General features: G+C 32.8%; 2 protein-coding genes across 2 annotated transcripts; both read right to left on the bottom strand.

Moving 5' to 3' along the window:
* Positions 1-6,086: 6,086 nt before the first annotated feature.
* Positions 6,087-8,894, bottom strand: LOC115961388 (F-box protein At4g22390-like). The gene is made up of 3 exons (XM_031080379.1): positions 8,754-8,894; positions 7,444-7,538; positions 6,087-6,555 (listed from the first exon to the last, which is right to left on the bottom strand). Exons 1-3 carry the CDS (start codon positions 8,892-8,894, stop codon positions 6,087-6,089), a joined length of 705 nt encoding a protein of 234 aa, XP_030936239.1.
* Positions 8,895-18,332: 9,438 nt separating this feature from the next.
* On the bottom strand, positions 18,333-21,140 carry LOC115961387 (probable disease resistance protein At5g66900). The gene is made up of 5 exons (XM_031080378.1): positions 20,951-21,140; positions 20,619-20,777; positions 19,239-19,432; positions 18,604-18,965; positions 18,333-18,369 (listed from the first exon to the last, which is right to left on the bottom strand). Exons 1-5 carry the CDS (start codon positions 21,138-21,140, stop codon positions 18,333-18,335), a joined length of 942 nt encoding a protein of 313 aa, XP_030936238.1.
* Positions 21,141-22,338: the final 1,198 nt, after the last annotated feature.

Raw genomic sequence — 22,338 nt, 5'->3', positions numbered from 1 at the left:
ATGTGGTGCATCGATCATCTAGAACTGCAAACTGTAGAGATGTAGTTGTTTGTACAATTTCTTCCTCTACGCCGACTTTCGCACGCGGCTCTAAAGTGACATGCAACTCAAAATCTGCTGCTTGTTCCCATTTCTCCATCTTACTAAACATGAATTTCACATGTTTGTCCTCTGTTATCGCCATATATCTGTAATTAATGCATTGATTGAGGACTTCATATGGAGAACGGAAAGTAATATGTATTTCATGCAAAGCAGGGTTCACTTGCAACTCTTCCATAATTTTTACTTTCAGCTCATTCAGGGTCTTTAGCTTACGACATATCATCATATAGCAGCACTGGATACCCAGGCCTTGAAATGAGACTCCATCATAAGGGTTGGCATTGCTAAAGGGTCCACTGTAGTATATATTTATATGGATCATTGTCAACCTATAGATCATCAAGTGCAATTGTGTTAGTGACAAATTTATAACGCTCAATCAACATCAATCACAAAACTTTGCATATGAAATGCCAACAATACTAACCTCAACCAAATTTGCATATACTCACCTTTAGTAATCTTACAAAAATAGTCATTACCAATTTCATATTCTTTAAAAATTCCAAATCATTATAGGGGCATGACTTTCAAAACCCATTCAAATAAGTTATGATGAACAAAAATATTATATACCAACTAGTTATCATTGAAATCTCTATTACAAATCTTAAACAAATATATCTTGAAATAATTTATGGTAAAAAGACTACTATCTTAGGTATCAAACTCATAATCCATTTCATATTCATGATAAAGACCTAAAAGTACTAAATATTCCTAACAATTGATCACAATATTTAGTACTAAATATTCCCAATAATTAATCACAATATTAATTTTTTTTTAAAACTTAGCATATTATCACAATATTTACACTAACAAACAAAAAAAATATTCCCATATGTTGTAATAGCATAATAATCACAATATTTGGTACTAAATATTCCCAATAATCACAATATTTGTAGTTATTTTCTAAAAAATCCCCAATGACTCCATTCTTTTTGCCTTCTTCTAATCCCCTAAAAGCCTAAAGGGCTATGGAAATGGACAGCTTTTGCTCTCTTTTTATTTTTAATATCTGCTCCTTTTTTCCTAACTTGGAATGTTACAAACGGTAACAACACCAAATATTTGTAACTTTTTCACAAACTATACGTGCTCGTGCTGCACCATCCTTACTCATTCATTCATTCATGGTCATGGTCATGACCATGTGTCTATCACACAGACAGATTCATGTTACAATTTTACTGTTGCAACTTCCTTAAAAAAAAAAATGGATTTATAAGATTTTGAGCTCGGAACCTTTAGCCAAAAAAGTCTTATACATTCTCTTAAATAAAAAAATTAAAATAAAAACTAATAAAAGGAAAAAATTGCATATCTAGAGTACTCAAATTTTCACATAATAATCACAATATTTGGTACTAAATATTCCCAATAATCACAATATTAATTTTCTTAAAAAAAACTTAGCAAATAATTTAATCACAATATTTACACTAACAAAAAAAAAAAAATTTCCCAATATGTTGTAATTTAATCACAATTATTTACTAAATATTCCCAATAATTAATCATAATATTACTAGTCATTATAGATATTTTTTCTTAAGTAGATTCATGATCTTATATAAATGTGTCCTAATATTAATTTTTTTTTTTTAAAAAAACTAGCAAATAATCACAATATACTAACAAATAAATTAATCACAATATTTACACTAACAAATAAGAAAAACAAAACTTTTCCTAATATGTTCTAAATTTTTCTTTAAAAAAAACCTTGCAAATAATCATAATATACTAACAAATAAATTAATCACAATATTTACACTAACAAATAAGAAAAACAAAACTTTTCCTAATATGTTCTAAATTTTTCTTAAAAAAAAACCTAGCAAATAATCACAATATACTAACAAATAAATTAATCACAATATTTACACTAACAAATAAGAAAAACAAAACTTTTCCTAATATGTTCTACATTTTTCTTAAAAAAAAAAACTAGCAAATAATCACAATATTGTAAAAACATTACCTAAGAGTGTTGTGTGAGATGAGTGTTCTGTGAGTGCAAGTGAGTTTAGGAAAGTTGTTTCATAGAGCTGAGTTTCTGAAGAGAAGAGCTGAGTATAGAGAAGCTGTGAAACCCCACGGAAAGGAGGGACAGGTCCAGCTGGGACCCACAAACACATGGAGGGCTGGGGACTGATGCTTCTAGGTCCAACTGGGACCCACGGACACGTGGAGGGCTGGGGACTGATGCTGCTGTAGGGGGACTGATACGCCCATGTGATGTTGCTGCTGTGGGGAACTGATGCTGCTGTGGGATGGGAGTGATGGGACTAAGAACTGATGGAACTGATGCTCGGACTCGTTTTTTATACAAAGAAACCGAGTTCAGAGGACTTGATTTATATGTATAAAAATTGAGTCCAATGGACTTGGTTTCTAAGCTTAGAAACCGAGTCCAATGAACTCAGTTTCTAGGCTTTGAAACCTAGTCCAATGAACTCGTTTTCCAGGCTTAGAAACCGAGTCCAATGAACTTGATTTCTCGCCTATGTGGACAATCTGGCCACCTCAGCTGCTGGCAAAATAATAAATAACAAACCCAGAAATTGAGTCCTCTGAACTCGAATTGCTAGATACCAAATTAGTTTGAAACGTTTCCTAACTAACGATATTGTTTGGGTTTTGTAGTTATTTTCTAAAAAATCCCTCAAACAGCCCCCAATATTTGGTATCAAATTGTTGAATTTATTAGTGGATAGATCCAGATATTCAAGATTTGTTAATGAACCAAGCTCTGGAGGTATATGATCACCTGAAAGTTGATTCTATTCAACATCAACTTCAACAGAGATGTCGACTTTCCAAATTTCTTTGGAATCTGGTTAGAAGAAAGATCAAGCAATTTGAGTTGAATTGAGTCTCCAATTTCAAGTGGTATGCCACCTGTAATATTGTTTCCAGCAATTCGTAAGGTGGTTAGTTGTGGGCACCTACTCCAGTTTTGTGAGATTTCACCATAAAATCTATTGTAACTTAGGTCCATATACTGCAAGTTGTTGTAGACACCAAAATCTTCAGATATATTTCCAAAGAAATGGTTTCTTTCAAGGCGAACTCTGAATAAGTTTGTGCAATTTCTCAAGGTTTTGGGTATTGGACCTATAAACTGGTTGTTGAAAGCAGTCAAGTTTTGAAGAGATCCACTTTGACATAAGTTTTGAGGCAAAGAGCCAGTGAAGTGGTTTGTATCCACTTGTAGCACTACTAACTTTAGCAAATTTCCTATCTCTTGAGGAACTGGACCAGAAAATTGGTTATTGCAGAGAAATAACACTTCTAAGTTGCTCAAATTATCCAATGATATTGGAACAGTGCCATTTAATTGATTAGTGTCCTTATTTAGTGCAATTCAAAACGGTGCCAGAAAGGTCCCCTTAAGGATCACCTGGGGATCAAGCCAAAAGCGAATATGAGAAACACAACCCACCTCAAACTTGGCAAGTTTAGAAAACCTCTAACATTCATTCTAATTATGTTTCCACAAAGACAGACCACAAGGTTTAGCTTTGACTCTCTCTCTCTCTCTCTCTCTATATATATATATATATATATATCTATAAAGTAAATACTTTTTTTTTTGTGTGAATAATAAGTTTTATTGATATCAAAAAAGGGACACCCTAGTACACATGGAGTGTACAGGGAGTCAACAAAAATCAAGAAAATCAAGAAAGGAAGAGAATGATTGGTTTCGCAAAGTAGTCAACCAATCTAAAAAAGTACTAAAGAAAAAAAGCTTGAGGTAAAGGTCTAATAAAGTTCTAAAGTAAATACTTGATTAAGAGTAGCATAAATGTAACTACCCAAGTACACGGGATGACAGGAAGTGTACATAGGGCATAGGTACAAACTGAAAAACGAAGATTTTAGAAAAATAGGAAATAAAAACTACTACAAATGATTAATGTAGACCTAGAGAATTTAACAATAAATATTTCAACTTCGCCACTCTTAACTCCTACCCATCAAAACAACAACCACTCCTTTCTCTCGATAAACACCACATGAGAGACCAGGGGATCGCGTTCCAAGCCCCTTGCTACTTCTCCCACCAAACCTCCCCCTCCAAAAAGACAACATTTCATGTACCATTTTTTTTCCTTTTTATTGATTCACGATGTGTGCAACAATCAATCACAAACAATATCAAATACTTCTGGTCACACCCAAAAAAAAAAAATCAACAACAACAACAATATAAAATACTAACATATAACAGTCACAACCACAACAGGATCACATAAATCTGGAGCAAAAATTACGGTTTTAACAATACTAACATGCCTACTGCAACCAGTAAAAGCATGACAAGGGTTTCAATTCATCCATACCTGTGATGACATCACTTATTATACACAGCACCATCCTCTCAGTAAGATACCACATTTGCTCCATCAAGTAAAGCAAGGCTCTCCATGAAAGCAGCTAAATCTAAACGAAAATCAACTTGATTACTAATCTCCTTCTCATGTAGAGTTTCAGGGTCAATCAAAACAGACTTATAATTCCTCCCTAATTCACTGTTGGTAGAGACCAGCCGAGACCATTTTTGAACTAGAAGTAAACCATAGTTGTAAGGTTGAATTTATTCAACCATCTAATTGGCTTTATTCCGTGCCAAATTTGCTTGTAATTCAGCATTTAGTAACCCTGTATTTAGGTGGGATTGATGTAAGGGTAGAGAGTGAGATAGAGTGAAGTTTGCTCAAGAGTGTGCAAGAAAACAGAGAGTCGCGGCTGGGACTCGCGGGTGTCTCGCGGCTTCAAGCCGCCAGAAGCACACACGTGCCAAGCATGCTGGAAGATGAACAGTCATGCTAGCTGGAGCACTACAGGACAAAACAGGACAACTGGCCATACGGTTATCTCGCGACTGGATCTCGCGACTTAGTCAAGCCGCGAGGTCAAGCCACGAGCCACCCCTGTTTTGTAAAAACCTGACATTTCACATTCCTCTCCACTCCAATATAAATACCCCTATTACCCACGATTGAAAGAGAGCTTCCAGAGAGAATTTTGAGAGAGAAACCCTAAAGAAAAACTAGATTGATTCACACACAATCTATACCTTAGAGACTCTTCAAATTCCTCAACTCTCTTCCTCTCCATTGTTAAATCCTTGAGAGGCATTATACCAAACCAGGTTCTCACCATCATCATCATTGTGAGACTGCTGTTTGGATTTCTGGGAAGCAGTTAGGAAGGAGCCAATCTTCATTGGTTGATGCTACGGTCTAGTAGCGGAATCCGGAAAGCTAGAAAAGAAAAAGGTTCGGCGCAACCTCGTTGGAGCAAGAAGCTTGGTGGGCTTAGGTGCACTGGGTAGATTAGGCTTGGAGGGTCTATTGCTGTCCTTGTATCCTAACTATATTTTCTAGTGGATTGATTACCGCTTGGAGGGCGGCGGAGAGGTTTTTCGCCGAGGGCTTCGGTTTCCTCTTCGATAACACATCGCGTGTTGTCTTTGTGTTTGCATCTTCCTTCCTCTCTATCTTTGCCTTTTATTTATCTGCTGTGGATTTTAATCTGTTATGGCTTAGATAGTATTTAATCAATTTCGTATGATAGCATATGTTAAGTTTCCGCACACTAGTTGTTTGACATATTGCTTGAATTGATTAAGTTGTAATTTGGGGGTCTAAACGTTCAAAGGTGTTTTTGTACACGTTTTTGAACTTTCAATAGTTGGTGAATGTACCAATGAAATCGAAAGGATTTTCTATTGGAAGAACACAGAGTTTATTCCAGGAATCAAGCACACCATACTCTGTCATCACCCAAATGGAGCATAGCGTGCTATATGGTTGTACACCACTTCCATATTTAATCAAAGCCAGTTTCCCCTTGAATGATGCAAGACCTTTCTTAGTACATTTTCCATCACCAGGCAGTGGTGATTCTTTGAATTTCTCACTATTGACATCAAGTGACAAAATCATATCAGTAAAACGCCTCTATTGCCCACCTCCTCCTTCTATCTTTGTTATCATCCAATGCAAATGTCCACTCACAAATGGGAATGTCAAAGTAAAATTAAATTTGGGCCGACATGAGATTCCAAGTTCAACTCTTTTCCATGAAGCCGAACTTAATGAGTACACCTCAACCTCAGGGGGAGGCATAGGTTTGGCACAAGTCCATGAAATCCTGACAACCTTGTAATCATTATTTTGGGAATCATACCCAAATCCTAGTCTCACAGTACGTAACTGGGTCAAGCAAGTATCGGGTAACCTCTTAAATTTTCTAATACTAGGGTTCCACAAGTACACATCCATAATCGCAAATTTCCTATGATCAGCGACACGCAATATGCCATTACATGAACCCACTAATTCGGGATATCCAGATTGAAAATTGAAAGGAATTCTAAACTCTGATATAGTTTCAAATGTACGGTCGGAAGCGACCGTACAGATTTGACTGTGAAAACGATGTAAAGAAGTAGAACGAGGCATGTGTATGACATAACCATCATCATGATTGTAGCACAGCAAGTGGGTGGAGATGAAATTAATGAACAATACTATCCAAGTGTTTAACAAAAAAAAAATCACACCAAAAAAAAAAAAAAGAAAATCTTATAATACAAAATCAATGATTCAATAGTATATAAATTTGTTTCTAATATTAAAAAAAAAAAATTGTTTCTAATAAAGACAAAAGAAAACGTTAAAAACTTAAAATTGGTACCTTATTTCCAACCTAAAGAGAAAAAAGAGGCCGAGAGTCACATTGGGTAGAATAAAATAAGGTGATGATATATTTCTTTAAATAGTAGGGTTTTACGGAGAATATAGCCCTTATCAACACAGGGTGGATAAGGCGAAGTGGGTCTAAAAATTCTAAATTCATCTTTGTCCTACTCCATGGTACCAAGCTAAAATCTCGCCCCATCCCACCCCCACCACCTTTGCAGGGCGGGCAAAACCTGTGTAAGGCAAAGTGGGGAGGGGCAGGTCAAATGAGGCGAGGAAAAATTGTTATCCCTACACCGAAGCTTGAAGAATAGTGCTCCCTCTTTAAATTCTTGGTGGGCTTCAAATATGGGAGAGCAGCTAGGCCTCCATGGATTCTTTGAGGGAATCAACCTCCAATAGCATTTCAAGAATAGCTATTCAATTGTATTATTCATCAATGGAAAACATATTACAATCTGAAGTGAACTTTCCATCCTACTGACTAACTAACAAGGTACAACACATCTTAGCCTTAACTAACTAACTAACTAACTAACTAACTAAGTACAACTCTTAATGCATCAACAATTAACCAACTACTTGTAACTAACTCTGTAAAAGCATCCCCTACCTCTTTGTATGTTCAAGCCTTCTACTACCCTGCCCACACAGCAACACACTTCCCTGCACCACACAAGCACCCTTCACTGCACCACCTAGCCATAGCTGCACCATATAGCAATGCACCCCAATCAGAGTCCTAACACAATTAATTAATATCATAATGATAATTTCTAAATTTATAATTAGTGATTGTTGTTGGATGGGTTGGAATCATTATTTTTTAACTTACTACCTTAATACTTTAGTCTATTTTATCTATTTTATTGGGCGGTCCACTATTATTTTTTTTAGTCAAGTTTGTGAATTTTTTTTTTTTTTTTTTGTGTGTGTGTGTGTGTGTGTGTGTGTGTGTGTTTTGAGCACTTTGGCATTGTTAGGCTTACTCAATATAATTCTCACTTGTTTATTTATTTTTTATTATTATTTTAGTTTTGGCATTTTTTCCATCGGATTTCCTGTACTAGATCGAGTAATTGTGGTTTTAGTAGACCACATTTGCCTTTTCAATTTGAAAATTTTTACGGACACACTTAAATCAATATTTGATTTCACAAGCTTGAGAGTGTCATCTTATGGTACATAAATATTTTTTTTTCCATAACTAGTTGATCCATATGTAAGTGATGAAATCAATTGACAAATTGAGAACCAAACATGTTATTTTTACCCTTGTTAATGGCAACTGATTTTTTATTTATTAAGTTCATAAACACTCTTTGAATCTTGCTCAAGAAAGGCAATTCATTAATTAAGCATTATGACTTATGAGAACGACAAAAAAATATTTAAAAAAACCTTATTATTATGTATGTACAGTAGAATCAATGATGTGGATGGAGCACCGATTTTCCTTGATATAAGCACCAAGAAATATATGATTATGAATTTAGACGTATGGTCGTCGAAATTCAGATTAGACAGGAGATAATATAGAAAAGAGCTTCTTGTTCTTGACCAAGAAAAATCCAATGGGCAAAGAATAAAAAATTTAAAACAAAGACCAGCACAAATTAACAGCGTTTGTCTCATTATTAAAGTTTGCATGGAATTTTGATTTTTGTTCTTATAATATACCCAAAAAAAAAATCATAAAATTAAGGAAACACAAAAATCTACATAATTCTAGGATTTACAACAATCATATTTTCTATTGATATATATTTTTTCGTGTGTTCAATATGTCCGAAATGTAAGGAAAAAGAAACAAAGAGTGGAAGATAATGATGATAACTTGACAAAGCCTACAAAATTTTCCAAAAAGAAACAATCCTCATAAATCATGGTTTGAGAAGTCAAGTTGATATCTTTTTCGCCCACCTTGACCTCTAGAATGGTGAGAACTTCCTTGATAGGTTCCCAAAACTTGGCCCTCTCTTCATCACATATCACCAGCTTCAATTGCTCAAGATTTGTAGTTGATGGTGGCAACCCATTACGCAAGTTCAAGCACTCTTTCATGTGGATCTCCTCTAATCTATATATTACTAAAATTTGAAGTGTAGCATTTAATGTTGCTACGTTCCCGTTGAACCACATCAACGGACAAAATGGCCTTATGCCCTTTTCATCCAAATTATATAGTCTTATGCCCCCCTTCTCAAACTAATTAGAAAAAAAAAAAAAAAAAAATCCAGAGCCCTATAGTGACGTTTTTAAGGACCTATAGTGACGGTTTTATAACTTGATATCCATGTTTATTGCCTATAACTCGATTTCATGGATATCAAGTTACAAAACGACACTATAAAATTGCCAATAACTCGATTTCATGGATATCAAGTTACAAAACGCCACTATAAGTCCTTATAAAACGTCACTCTAGGTCCTTGAAAACGTCACTATAGGGCTTAACTCGATTTTGAAAAAGTCGAATTTCAAAAGAAAGGCATTTCCCTAATTAGTTTGGGAAGAAGGGCAAAAGACTATATAATTTGGGTGAAAATGGCATAAGGCAATTTTGTCCCCACATCAACCATCATGTCATTTCTAATTTTCTTTCCCTGAATTTTTCCTATAATTTTAAAATACTTTTACTAATTTTTTTCCTTTAAAATACTATAAAAAAAAGAAAATGATTTCCAGCCATATCACCACCATAAAGCCCAATCTTTATAGTTTCAACTATGTTCACCGTAAAGCCCAAAAAAAAGAATATTACGTTGTTGTCCACCATTAAGCCCAAATCCCAACCCTTCTTCTTCTTCTTTTTCTTCAGACCTTCAGCGTGACTAACGCCAACCTCTCTCTCTTCAAAAGACAGATTCAATACTTCAGACCTTCGGCTTTCTAACTCCAACCTCTCTCTTCCCTTCTTCGTCTCTTCCTCTCCTTATTTAAGCGAATAACTCCTTCACACCTCATCACTATCTCCCCTCCTTTTGCTCTTCCTATCTTTCACGGTTTCAAAACCCCTCATTTAATTGAATCAGAAAACAGCATATTTGAAGAAGAGCTCAGAAATTCAGACAGAATATGGATGATTCACTTCAGGTATTTCACCTTTGTTCATGTTTCGTTTGGGAGTGTTTCTTCTAAATGATTTGCTTAAGTTGATGAGTTTGGAGCCCTATAGTGGGTTTTGCTAATTTCAATTATTGGACGCATTGCTCTCTCTTTTGTATTTCAGTAATTCAATCAACACTCGGTTTCCTATCCGCATCCTTTTGCAAGAGGCAAATTAGTCCGACCATAGGCCTAGGTTCAAGGCCACCATCAACTTTAATGGTAAGGAGTTGTTAACTTCCTCCTCTATACGAGCTGTCAAGGTATACTTAAATTTTATTTTCTATGTATATTTAAAATTTTTAGGGTTAATTCTTCTATGTTTTCCTGTTTGGGTATTGAGTTTATTATGGTCTGCAATTTTTTGTATTTTTAGTTGTTGCCGTTGGCTGTAGAGAAAAGCTCAAAAATTAGGGTAAGGAAAATTACCCCAATCTGTGATTATTTTTATTAGGCTTATATCAAGTTGAGGTTATACAACTTCAGGGAGATCAGAGGAAGAATGTTTCCACCTTCCTTGTGCAGGCTGGCATTGTGAAGAAGGAACATATCAAGATTCATTGTTTTAGAATAGCTACAGCCTGCAGGTCAATCTCCATATGTGAACCTTAGATTGTAGCCATAATACATGTGACTTTGTTATATGCACGTCTATCTTCTGTGTCAATTTGGTAGTTTTGCTACTTGCTAAGTTGTGTGGGAGTGTCATTATGGATTGTACTAAAGCCTTTATCCATACCTTAATCAATAATACTAATTTCCTGTTTTATATAGATGATTGTGCATTGATTGGATGTATTTAAATGTCTAATTGATTTAATTGTCACGTAATTAGGTATTGCCACATTCAGCTATGACAAATTGATAATAGAGTTGATAAACTAACAGAAAAGGCAAAGAGTTATTCAAAGAAGAGATGAACACCTTAATAACTTCTTCTTTCGTTGCAAATGCTTGCATTTTTTTTTTTTCATGTTTGTAGCTGTACATCATTAAGCAAGGGTTACATATGATTTTTTATTCATTTTTTTTCCCTTTTTTTTTTGGTAGTAAGCTTAATTTAATTACTGCATTTGAAGTTTTTTTCCTCCTTCGTTCTTTCTTATGTTTTTTTTTTTTTTTTTTTGCTTCAAAAGAATGTACTCTATATATGTAGTATGTTAGTTGGAGAAGTGAAATATTATGTTATGCTTGGTTAAATGAGATTTCTACTTCTATTTTTTTTTTTTTTTGGGTTTCAATTTTTATAATTTTTAGCTGTAAGTTCCGTAGGGCTCGAGTTTCTTAGGGATTTTTTGCATGATAAATCTCTCTCTCTTCCTGTTAAATTTGCTTATTTTATAGAGTTTACCCAAAAAGTTTTTTTTTTTTTTTTTAAATGAAAGAATTTTGATTTTGTTAATTTTTAAATTTTGAGCAAGTTATTGGGGTTTTAGTTCATAAATTCTACAATTAGAATATTGTTTCAAATTTGGTGAATTTTGGGGAATGTAATAATGTGAAAATTTTATAAACTTTTACTGCCTAGGAAGCCAACTTGAGTCTAACAAGAAAGCCATGAACAACTTAAGTCCAACATGAAGGCCATGAACATCCAGGTAGTCTGTATTGAAATAACACAATTTTCTTATTCTAGATGATATTGTTAATGGGTTTTTATTTTATGTATAGTTTTCAATGCAACTAATATCAATTCAATACACAAACATGAAGGTGGAAATGAGAGTTCTTGATGCTCTTTTTTAAAGCGCTCTCTGATTTATTAATTTCCGTTGCTTACTGTTTCAATGTTAAGGATTCAGTGACAAACTTATTTTGTTATTGTACTATTGTTTTACTTGTGGGGAAAATTTGATGAGTTTTCTATGTTTGTGTTTTGTAGTTCGTATTGATTTGTTGGATGTGAATGGTGATGTGGGGGGACTTAGATGAAGATAATGAGCTACTTGTCTTCTATCTCAAGATTTTTGTTTTTCCTTTATATTAAGTAGTAAATGCGTAATAGTTTATTTGAAATCTTATATAGATTCTATTTATAGTCATAGTTTCAACATAATATATTCAAAGAAACTCCTATTAATTATTTTTTTACTGAGTTATTGAATCAAACATGCATCCAAATCCAAAATCTTTTTTAAATGGAAATAATTCAACTGATGATTATTTATCCTTTTTTTTCTAGGCTAGAGACGAATGTTTACATTGATGTGTACCTAATGGTGCACTCCCACACATAGATAGAGTGGAAGAAAACCATAAATTGGAGTTTTATGGAGTTCTTGAAAACTTGCCTCAAGTTATGATTAGGAGTTCTATGATAATTGCATGTAACTTATTATAGAACATGGTGGAAAAATTGAATCTAAAGGAAAGAGGAACCATTTTGGATTAGCACATGTTGACAAGTTTGGGGTTTGATGGTGCCATAGAAGTTTTAGTGGAAGTCTTCTCTCAGTTGCTAAGCTGTCATGTATGTAAATTAGGTTACTTATTGAAGAAAAAAAATTGTAAATTAGGCTAGATATTGAAAGTTCTCACTGAATGCTATAGTTACTAAAAGCTATGTTTAGCTACTAAATTATTTGAGATGTTCCTTAAAATTTTGGGATATAAGTTAATAAGAAATGTCTTTTAAATTATGCTTTCAAATACGATTTTTATTCAACTTCGATGTTGGTTTTTATTCCCTTTTAGATTTTATAGAGAAGTAGGAACACATAATTTGTATTTTAATTTTGTGTGTTTTTGTGTATGCATATCCACATTCCTGCACACAATATATACACTATCAACTTATATAGTTGCATGGCTAGATAGTTTAGCAAATACCTGTTAGTCTTTAATGGGGTTTTGCATTTTAATAAAATTTAATGAATTCAAAGTGGAAATTTGTTGGATAGCACCGATTGTGTTTTCAACCAATTGAATATCAAGAAACATTTGACATTTTTTTTTACTTTATATAACATGCCTCATTAAATAGATTAATCTTCAAATATTTAGAAACAAATTATAAGTAGCATGTAACTTTGCAATATGAACTAAGCATTAGACTTGCATATCTCTTTTCCGACTACAAAATGTACCAATACTGAGAAACACTATTTGAAAGGAGATTTAAATGGAAAATAATTGTGCTTGCTGAAGGAGGAGTAAAGATTCATAAATTTACTTTTGTAAGTTTGGAATGAAGTATTTTTAAAGGTTATGATTATGGATTCATCAAACTTGCAACATTAAACCATTTAAATTTGCTGTTTAAGTACATGAATATTAGGAATTAATCTTATAACTTTCATCAATCTAGAGGAAGATGAATTAAAAAAAAAAATGAATTTCTTGAACATTTATCTGAATTTTCCTATGCATCATACGGGTTAGCGACTAGTTTACATAACTCACCAATTTCTTTTGGCAAGTGTCTAATGCTTAGGCAATCAGATATGTCGAGAAGTCTTAATATATCGAGGCTTTTGATTGATTTTGGCAACTCAGATAAATCAGTACAGTACCTAAGCCTGAGCACTTCTAAATTCACTAGCTTTCCAATTCCTTTGGGAAGTGAAGACAGTTGATGACAATTAGTGATCACAAGTTTTTTTAGGAGGATAACATCACACAGCACTGCAGGCAATTCCGTTAGGGATTTCACCAAATTAAGGAGTAATAATGAAAGAACAAATGAGCACATCAAGTAAATAGAAATTAGTGATTGACTTGGAGGCACAATTGAATGTTATCCTTAGACAATATTTGTCCCCATACCCAAGTTGTTAAAGGATTTCTACAAACTTGTTCTCAGGATACAACCAAGTTTATTGGGTTCTACAAATAGCAATTTTGGAGAATACCCATAAGATTTTTTGTGTTTCTTTGTAACTTACTATCAAGTCTATCTTTCAAGTGAACAATAACCTCTATTTATACCCATAGGGTTATAACCCTTCAAAAGGTAAGTATGGAGAGTTACGATGCCTCATAAAACTATTTACAAGATTTAAAACCTTTCTCAAAGTTTAGAATGGTTACCACAATTTTGTAGAAGATTTTGCAAAAACAGTTTTTACGAGGCTCGATCGATTGAGAGGAATTGAGCATTGATCGAAGGCTCTTTTCGATCGATCGAATAGGAATCGAACATCAATTGAGTCAGGCAGAAGCTTCAAATCAATTTTCTTGATCAATTTGATCAATCGAGCAAAAGTTTCGACCGATCGAACATCCTAAAACTTGAATTTTCACAAAGAAAATTCCAGATCTCGAAATTCCATTTTATTCATTTTACAAATGAATACTCTCCAACCTTATATCATTATTACAACCTATCCTTATATATACCTATGTATACAACAAATTCCACAAGATCATTGCAATAGTCAATGTTTATCTCTATTAGATTTGGCAATGCATCTAAAACTTGGATGGTACAATACCCAAAATCCTGACCAATATTACAATTGAACAAGGATATTTTCTTCAAACTCTTCAATAGTACATGGCCTTGCAAAGGGAAGGGATTGAAACCTTCTCCAATCTGATTCTCTTTAAATTGGGTAGAGTTGAGTAGTTGAAAATTTATTATTTCAGCAGGAAAGAAACCATAATTAGAAATTACCAAAACCTTGAGTTTATCCATTGTATCCACAAAATCAGGTAACTTGTATGCTTTTTCTGAAAATTCAGAACTAAAACCTCAACTTTGGGTGCATGAATGTCGCACCAAGTTGACGAGAATGATTCATCTGCAAAAAGAATTATAGACCATGTGAGAAGGCACTCAATATGTATGGGGCGTGTGATTGTGTGTGTGTGTGTCCATGCATATGTGTGATAAGAGAAAACATGAACAAACCAGTTGAGATAGATAACAAGCAGGCATTGATGGGTTGCTGATCCTGAGTGTTTTCACTTGCATCCATAATCCATCTTTGCCTTTGTCCTTCTAGCCCTTGGCAGCTTTCAAACATAGCTATCTCTCTAAGAAGATCATGTTGTGTGACATAGTCTTCATCTATATATATCTAAAAGCTGAAGCGTAGCATTTATTGTTGCTACGCTCCAGTTGAGCCACATCATCGTCCATCTCATTATCATTTTCTTTCCAATTTTCCTATAATTGTTTTTAACATTTAATTTTTATTTTATTTTAATATTTACACTTTTTCCACACTTTCTCCACCCTTACCTTTTCATCTCCCCACTACCTTCTACATAAATATTATTCTTCTTCTTTTCATCTCCCCACTACCCTCTACATAAATTTTTTCTTCTTCTTTCTCTTCATCTTCCTTTATTTTGTCTCTTCTTATTCACATTCTCTTACTATAAATTTGTAACTATCTATTCTATTCTATGCATGGTTTTCTCTCACAAAAAAGAGGTTCTCTCTCTCTCTCTCTCTCTCTCTCTCTCTCTCTCTCTCAATTTTTCGATGAATTTTTTTATACATTCTTCTATTTATGCCAAATTACTAATCTTTGGGAATCCTTTTTTTTTTTTTCTACAGTAGAATCATTATGCTCATTTTCTCACTTAATTTAATCGGGTAGTTTGCCATAATTCAAAAAAAGGTTCTCTCTCTTTCTCTTTTAATTTTTCGATGAATTTTTTATACATTCTTTTATTTATGCCAAATTACTAATCTTTGGGATTTTTTTTTCTACACAAGAATCATTATTCTTATTTTCTCCTTAATTTGATTGGGTAGTTTGCCGGAATTCAAGTAAAACCAAACAATAAAGAATTTTATGGCATTGGAGAACGCCTGAATATATACTAGCCAAAAGTTGAAAGTCAGCAAATTAGTGGAGCTATGATTAAGCTTTAAATGGTATTGATGGTATTGCCAATGTTCTTTAATTAGCATCCTAATTTCAATTTCTCTATATATGTTTCCTAGAATTAGTATTAGTCTCATTTTTATTTTATCTATTATATTCTAGGTAGACCAAGAGTTCATTAAAACTCCACATTGGTTAATGCCATTTAGATTTGTTTTTTAAATTTTTTTTTTCTCTTTAATTGTTAAATGTTATCCTATTTTTGTTCTTTCTTATAACTCTAATTAATGTTGATGGTTCTTTCTTACAGAGGAAAGAAGAAATTGAAAACAATTGAATTCCATATAAACCTGTACCTAAAGGAGACAAGAGCCTTTGTTTATTTGATTAGAGACAATATATTAAAGGGGCATATCCTTTGGTCATTGCATTGCATTTCTTAGAGGTTAAAAGATAAAGCTTGTCATTATAGGAAAACATTTGGGGTGGATATCATTTTAATATTTTTTTTTGGTGTATTTCATTAATATTTTTTAAGGTGAACCATATTCTTCTAACTTTGTTGTAGTGTGTTACATTTGCTTAATATACAACTCATCTCTTTGGAATAAGGAAATTACCATAATAATAAAAAATCATCACAAAATTACAAGGTTAACTTAACCAAAATTAAAATAAAACTAAAGAAATAAAAAATAGATTTTATAATAATTTATTAGTCAAAAAATTGGTAGGCATATTCAAATTCCTATTTCCAAAAACAACTAAGTATTAATCCAAACCAAAATTCAATGAAAATTATAAAAGGGAAAGAAAAGACTTTCTAATGGGAAATTAAAAAAATACAATACTAAAACACATATTAAAAAAAAAAAACCATCAATCTTAATTAGAGTTATAAGAAAGAATAAAAATCTTTTATGTGCAATTGTTCTCTTTATTGGTATTTATTGTTATATATTTTATTTTTACTTTTTTTTCTTCTCATCTTATGTTATTCAACAGTTAAATTCAGTCACATCTATATATATATATATATATATTTAATAATTAAACATGGAATATTTTATTTAAATTTAAATCAATAAAATTATCCTTAAAAAATTGTACTCTTTTTTTTTTCATCTACACTTTGTCCAAAGCTTTTTCCTTACCTTTATAAAATTTTAAAATTTTACTTAAATTCAATAAATAAAATTGTCCTCATAAAGTGGAGTAATACTAGGGACACACTCATTCTCAAACCCAATATATCAAAGAAAAAATATAATACAAAACAAATGCCAATTGGGAAACACTAAATTAATAATAATAATAATAATAATGAGGATATCAAACCAAATATAATATAAAGAAACTAATAGTTATGGATATACTAACTTAAGGGTAGCAAAATTAAATGAAAAAAAAAAAAAAAAACTACAATGCATATTTAATGCTATAAAATAATCATCAAGTTTTGGAAAACAATAGGTTGCCTATGGAGAGAGAGATAGAGAGATGGTAAAGAAAAAAAAATCAAATGTCAATTAGTAACTATTAATTGGAAAACAAAGAGGTTGTAAGGAGAAGTAAAAATAAAAAATAAATATGACCAATATGAAGAACATTAAAAACTTTACAGTGCAATAAAATCAATTGTTACATTCACTTAAAAAATTGAATCAATAATTAAACACAATCATAGCAATATATTTAAACTTAAAACTAATCAAACTCTAATTCATAACTAAAAGGAGATGTTCTCATGTAATAATAGAAATTACATAAGAAATAAAATTATGATAATAGTAAAAAAAAGTTATAAATGAAATTATGAAAAAAAAAGTGATAAAACTAATTAGCTACTATCATTATGAAGTAGTAGTCTATGATTTTGCACATCTAAAGAAGTGGAATATATAGAGTTTACTTAAGGTATATATAAAGATTGACATTAAAAAAAAGATATGTAAAGGTTAAAAAAATTTATATTCCATAAATAAATAAAAAGGTATATGTAAGGTTTTTATTAACTTAGAAGAAAATGAAAAAACAACTATTAATAACAGCAACAACAACAACAACAACAACAATAATAATATAGAGGTAATTACATTCCCATTTCTTGAGGTTTGAAGAAATGACACTCTACCTCAAACTTGAAAGGAAAAAATATTTTCACCCTTTACATTTGTTTGACCAAACTTTGTTAAATTAATATTAATATATTGTGTACTAACTTGCATGTGCTTAAGGTAGGTTCCAAAATTAACCTTAATTTTAAAATTAAATTCTCTTATTTTAAAATTTTAAATTAAAGTGTATTTCAAAATATTAAGTAATGTCTTTTCCTTTTTCTTTTTCTTTTTCCTTCTCTTTTCCCAATGAGTTATGGAGAGATTTGTCATTTCAAATGTTTTGGTATTTTATAAATTTGTATTTTAATTCTAAAATTATGAGTAATGTCTTTACTAGCCATGGTTAAACATTTATAAACAGATTCTTAAATAAAGTTAAAATATTTTGTTATTAATATAAATAGAATGGGAGAGTGTTATTACTTATTACCCCAAATATATTTAATAAGATCACCCTAAAAAAAAATTATCTCGCGCAATGCGCGGGTCTGCGACTAGTTATAATAATCGTTGATCTCACTTGCATTTTTCCTGGAGAATGAGCAAAAATTATAAGTAAGAAAAGATTCAATTTTTTTCTTCAAATGCAAAAAGTACTTCCCAAAAAATCTATAACAAAAATATTATTGCCATAAGAAGTTAATTAAGTTATAAGACATTACAAAAATTTGTTCCTTAGGCTGTGTACAGAGTGATAACATATTATGACTACTAACTAGCAATGGTTACTTGAAAAAAATACACGCTAAGAGTCAGCATGCGTACCTTGTCATCACAAGATTAGCCAGATTTCGAGAGGTGAGTTCATGTAAAATGGCAATGGCATCAATGCCATCTTCATCGTGTTTATATAATTCTTGCCACACATCAATGAGGGCAAGAACAGGGATCCTTTGGTCTTCACGAAATGAACCTAGATCCATAAAACACTCTTTTAAATTGTCCTCATCAACTGAAAGTTCTAGGCTTTTTTGAAGACAATGAATCAGATCTGAACTAGAATTGAAGATAGAATGACCACTAGACCATTTTCTACCTCTACTGCGCCAAGCCTCTACAGGCTTCCCACGGAGTGATTTGCCATTCACTTTGGGGGCTAGTGGGAACCTCCCACAGCCTCTCACTATCTGCAATTTAAGGAACCAAATAAAATTCAGTTATAGTCATTCAAAATTCAAACCACATGAATTCAAAACAAAACAAGCAAGTTCAATTCTAAGTATTAGTTTAAAAGCTTGATTTTGGCAGGTACAAATGATATTGTATATGTACTAATCAACACCAAGACTAGAATGTATTTCCTCATTCATATGCATAACATAAATACTTACTTTACCAAATGGCAAAAAGTGTAAATAAAAAGGCACATTGCATCCGTATGTATCACATTTACATAGAACTTTTTTGATAACTTCAACTGAAATGTGAGAACTCCCATCTTGCAGTGATGCTGAGTGATGTAGTAGAGTCGTTGCATCTTCATCATTTAACGGTTTTAAGTTATATGTAAAGCTATATCCTGGAAGTGTAGTTCTTGAGGTCACCAGAATATTGTAATTTGGCATATCAAACTTAAACTTCTCAAGATGGAATTCTGATCCAGACTAGACATCATCCAAGATCAATAATATAGGATTTGATCCAATTTGGGTTAGTCAATCTTGTAGCTGGTTGATTGCATCTTCATCACTTCGGAACTGGGGCACCTAACCACTTATACATTGATATAGTCTTCGCTAACGTATAACATTTTAAACTGAAAACATAGATAATAATGGCGATCTGATGAAGTGAATTACACACAATTTCAATCGCAGCAAAGATTAAGAGGTGAGCAAAAAAAAAAAAAAAAACAGTTTTTGAGAAACACCACCAATTATTAAGAAATTATATATATCTTACTACTCTTCTAAGGCAATAAATCCTAAAAAAAAATAATGAACAGTGCTAGACTTTTGAAAGGGCTAAAAAAAATAATGAACATAATTAGTAAAGGCCTATCGTATCTTACCTAATCCTAATGAGACATAAATTTGTTTCAAACTGTATTTTAATTTCACTTGCAGAAATACAAATCTTCATGTGTGAATGCATTGCAATCCCATTTATTCCCATTATAGTCATGCATATGATATTCAAATTTAAAGCAATAGTTCAATTTAAGGTTCAACAATGAAATTTGTCAAGAATTCAACTGATGAACCAGTTGATTTGAAGAAATTTGATTTTGCTGGTTGTGATATAAATGATTTTAGCTTAAGACTATCAAGTATTTTACTGCAAGTCGTTCTATGTATTCTATGTAATGTTTTTACATGTGCGTCTCATTATACCACCAGCAGACCAGGACACATTGGTTCTTAGATTTCACTAGTGGAGTCATTTATTTTTGTTAAGGGTTAATACTAGTATACACCGCTTATTTCACACAAATGTACACACTTATTGCACTGAAATCATGACTTCAAGTGGTGTGAAATAAACACCACCCTTTGGTTAATACAGTATAATGGCTAATACAGTCAGTTAATAAGTTTTGTAACCCTGTTCTTGATGTATAAAAACATAACACAGCATTGTAATTCTTGTTTATAACATTTAAAAAAAAAAATTGTATATGTATTTTGTTTTAGGTAGTTCCTAACAGTTTACTAAGATCCACATACTAGCACTATAAATAACTTAAAGAATATGCAAACTCATGCCAATTATGCATTACAATTACATACACACAAAAAAAAAAAAAAGAAAAAAAAAAGAAAAAGAGAGGGATCAAATACCTTTAATTTCCTGGTCATAACCAAGCATTTTCACCAATGTGGTATTTCTACATCCTCCAAGAGTAGTCAGTAGAAGCCGCTGCTTCTCCTCTAGCAGCTTCATCTTCAAGACCTTCAAAGGTTCATCCATCCCAGCAGTAATATCCGGGGGTCCAGGAACTGAGCACGACAACTAACCAATCTTCAACTGCTCCAAAATCTGCAAAATATCCTTTTGTTTTGTACTTGCATATGAATCTGGAAGAACATCACAATGGCCTCATTCAACTCTGTAAGTTGTCTCCCTTAGTAGGCTTGTAAAGGGTAGTCCCACTTTTGGCGCCCCAAATTGCCAACGAGCTCCTGGGCCTTCCTCATATCTTCGATCAAGCTCATTGTTTCCCCTTCTGGGTGATCAAGCTTTTTGTTTAATTGTCTTATCTCCTCAACCACTGGAGCTAAAAGATTTAGATTGAATTGGAGGCTTTTAAGAATTGGCTTGAACATAAGGGCATAGCTTCCAACACTCTTTAACTGTGTCATTAAACACCTCTCCAAACACTGCCCCCAGAGCAGCCCCTCCAACCAATGATGCAATAGCTTTGCTTTGCAAACTAACTCAAACCTCCATTATGACACAAGAAAAGAAACCAAAGATTCTGTATCCAAGATCTTCGGAAACCAGTTAAAGAAACAAACACACTACGTTAACACGCATGTCATATCAAGGAATAGGCCAAATATACAGAAATGAGACATCTCAGTTTCTGTATTCTGCTCATCATCTCTACTGCAGCCCAGGAAATGCCAATTATCTAGAGAAACCATATGATATCTGTGATCCATATAGCAATCCACAGGCACAGGAACTGGTGCAAATTCTGCCACATCCTGAATGGGTTGTGCATGGATATCCTGAAAAGCAAGGAGATGGATGGGTTGGAGACTCTAGGACTTGGGTGCTTGATGTGGGTGCTCTCTCTAGTCGGTTATACTTCTATCAGGTAATTATGTTATTTTTAGTAACTTAGCCGTTATCAAATTTGTTATGGAATCCTGGTTGAATTCACACACACACACACACACACACACAAAGGAATGATATGCGAATGTGGACTTAAAATTTGGCTAAATGCTAAGTTCATGTTCATAGTAAATGGATGTTTGTGTGCTATGCACCTAGGAGCATTCAAAATTTTTATCATGTACTTCTATGCATAGAAAATTCAACTAATTATAAGTCCTTACTGCTAACTGTAAGTTTCTATATGTTATCTTTGAGATGAGACTTCCCAGAGGCCTCATGAGACTTAAGAATTTTCAATTCTTCCTCTATCTCCTGTCTGATCCTCTCTAACTTACTCTTAATTTCTGCACTACTGTGCAAACTTGTCATCTGTATATCTGTCCTTTCTTCCATACTCATCCTTAAGATGCTACAGCTTTGTCCAAAAATTCTAACCCTAACTCTATGCAGCTTTCAATATTTAGATTGGGTGCAATTGAAAAATATCATAGGTTTTCTTTGGATTTATCATTTATCTAGACCTGCTCCCGGCATCCCGAAGGACCTGAACCCATTAGAATTCAGAGCAATTGCTTTGCTAATTCACATTAGTGAACTTTTGTAGTTTAGTCTACTTTAACTTGATTAGTGCTATTGAGTTTGTCCCTCTGCTTGAAGATGAACAACATAGTTATAGGGCACTAATGGGAAACATATTACTATTGCCCAGGATCC

This window comes from Quercus lobata, chromosome 9, assembly GCF_001633185.2.
Source record: "Quercus lobata isolate SW786 chromosome 9, ValleyOak3.0 Primary Assembly, whole genome shotgun sequence".
NCBI lineage: Eukaryota > Viridiplantae > Streptophyta > Magnoliopsida > Fagales > Fagaceae > Quercus > Quercus lobata.
Note: the sequence above shows the minus strand (reverse complement) of the source record. Positions and strands in the feature narration are given on the sequence as shown.

Bases quoted from the DNA above. Each gene is read 5' to 3' on its own strand.
- LOC115961387 (XM_031080378.1), bottom strand. From the start codon at position 21,140: ATGACACAGTTAAAGAGTGTTGGAAGCTATGCCCTTATGTTCAAGCCA. The intron at 18,966-19,238 runs GTTCTATGTAAA...CTTAAATTGCAG, and splicing joins CAGTTGAAGTTATCAAAAAA to ATAGTGAGAGGCTGTGGGAG. The intron at 18,370-18,603 runs GTACGCATGCTG...CTCATTCTCCAG, and splicing joins GCTAATCTTGTGATGACAAG to GAAAAATGCAAGTGAGATCA.
- LOC115961388 (XM_031080379.1), bottom strand. From the start codon at position 8,894: ATGAAAGAGTGCTTGAACTTGCGTAATGGGTTGCCACCATCAACTACA. The intron at 7,539-8,753 runs GTGGGCGAAAAA...TATATGGTGCAG, and splicing joins TCACCATTCTAGAGGTCAAG to CTATGGCTAGGTGGTGCAGT. The intron at 6,556-7,443 runs GTAGGGGATGCT...TCGTTTTCACAG, and splicing joins AGGCTTGAACATACAAAGAG to TCAAATCTGTACGGTCGCTT.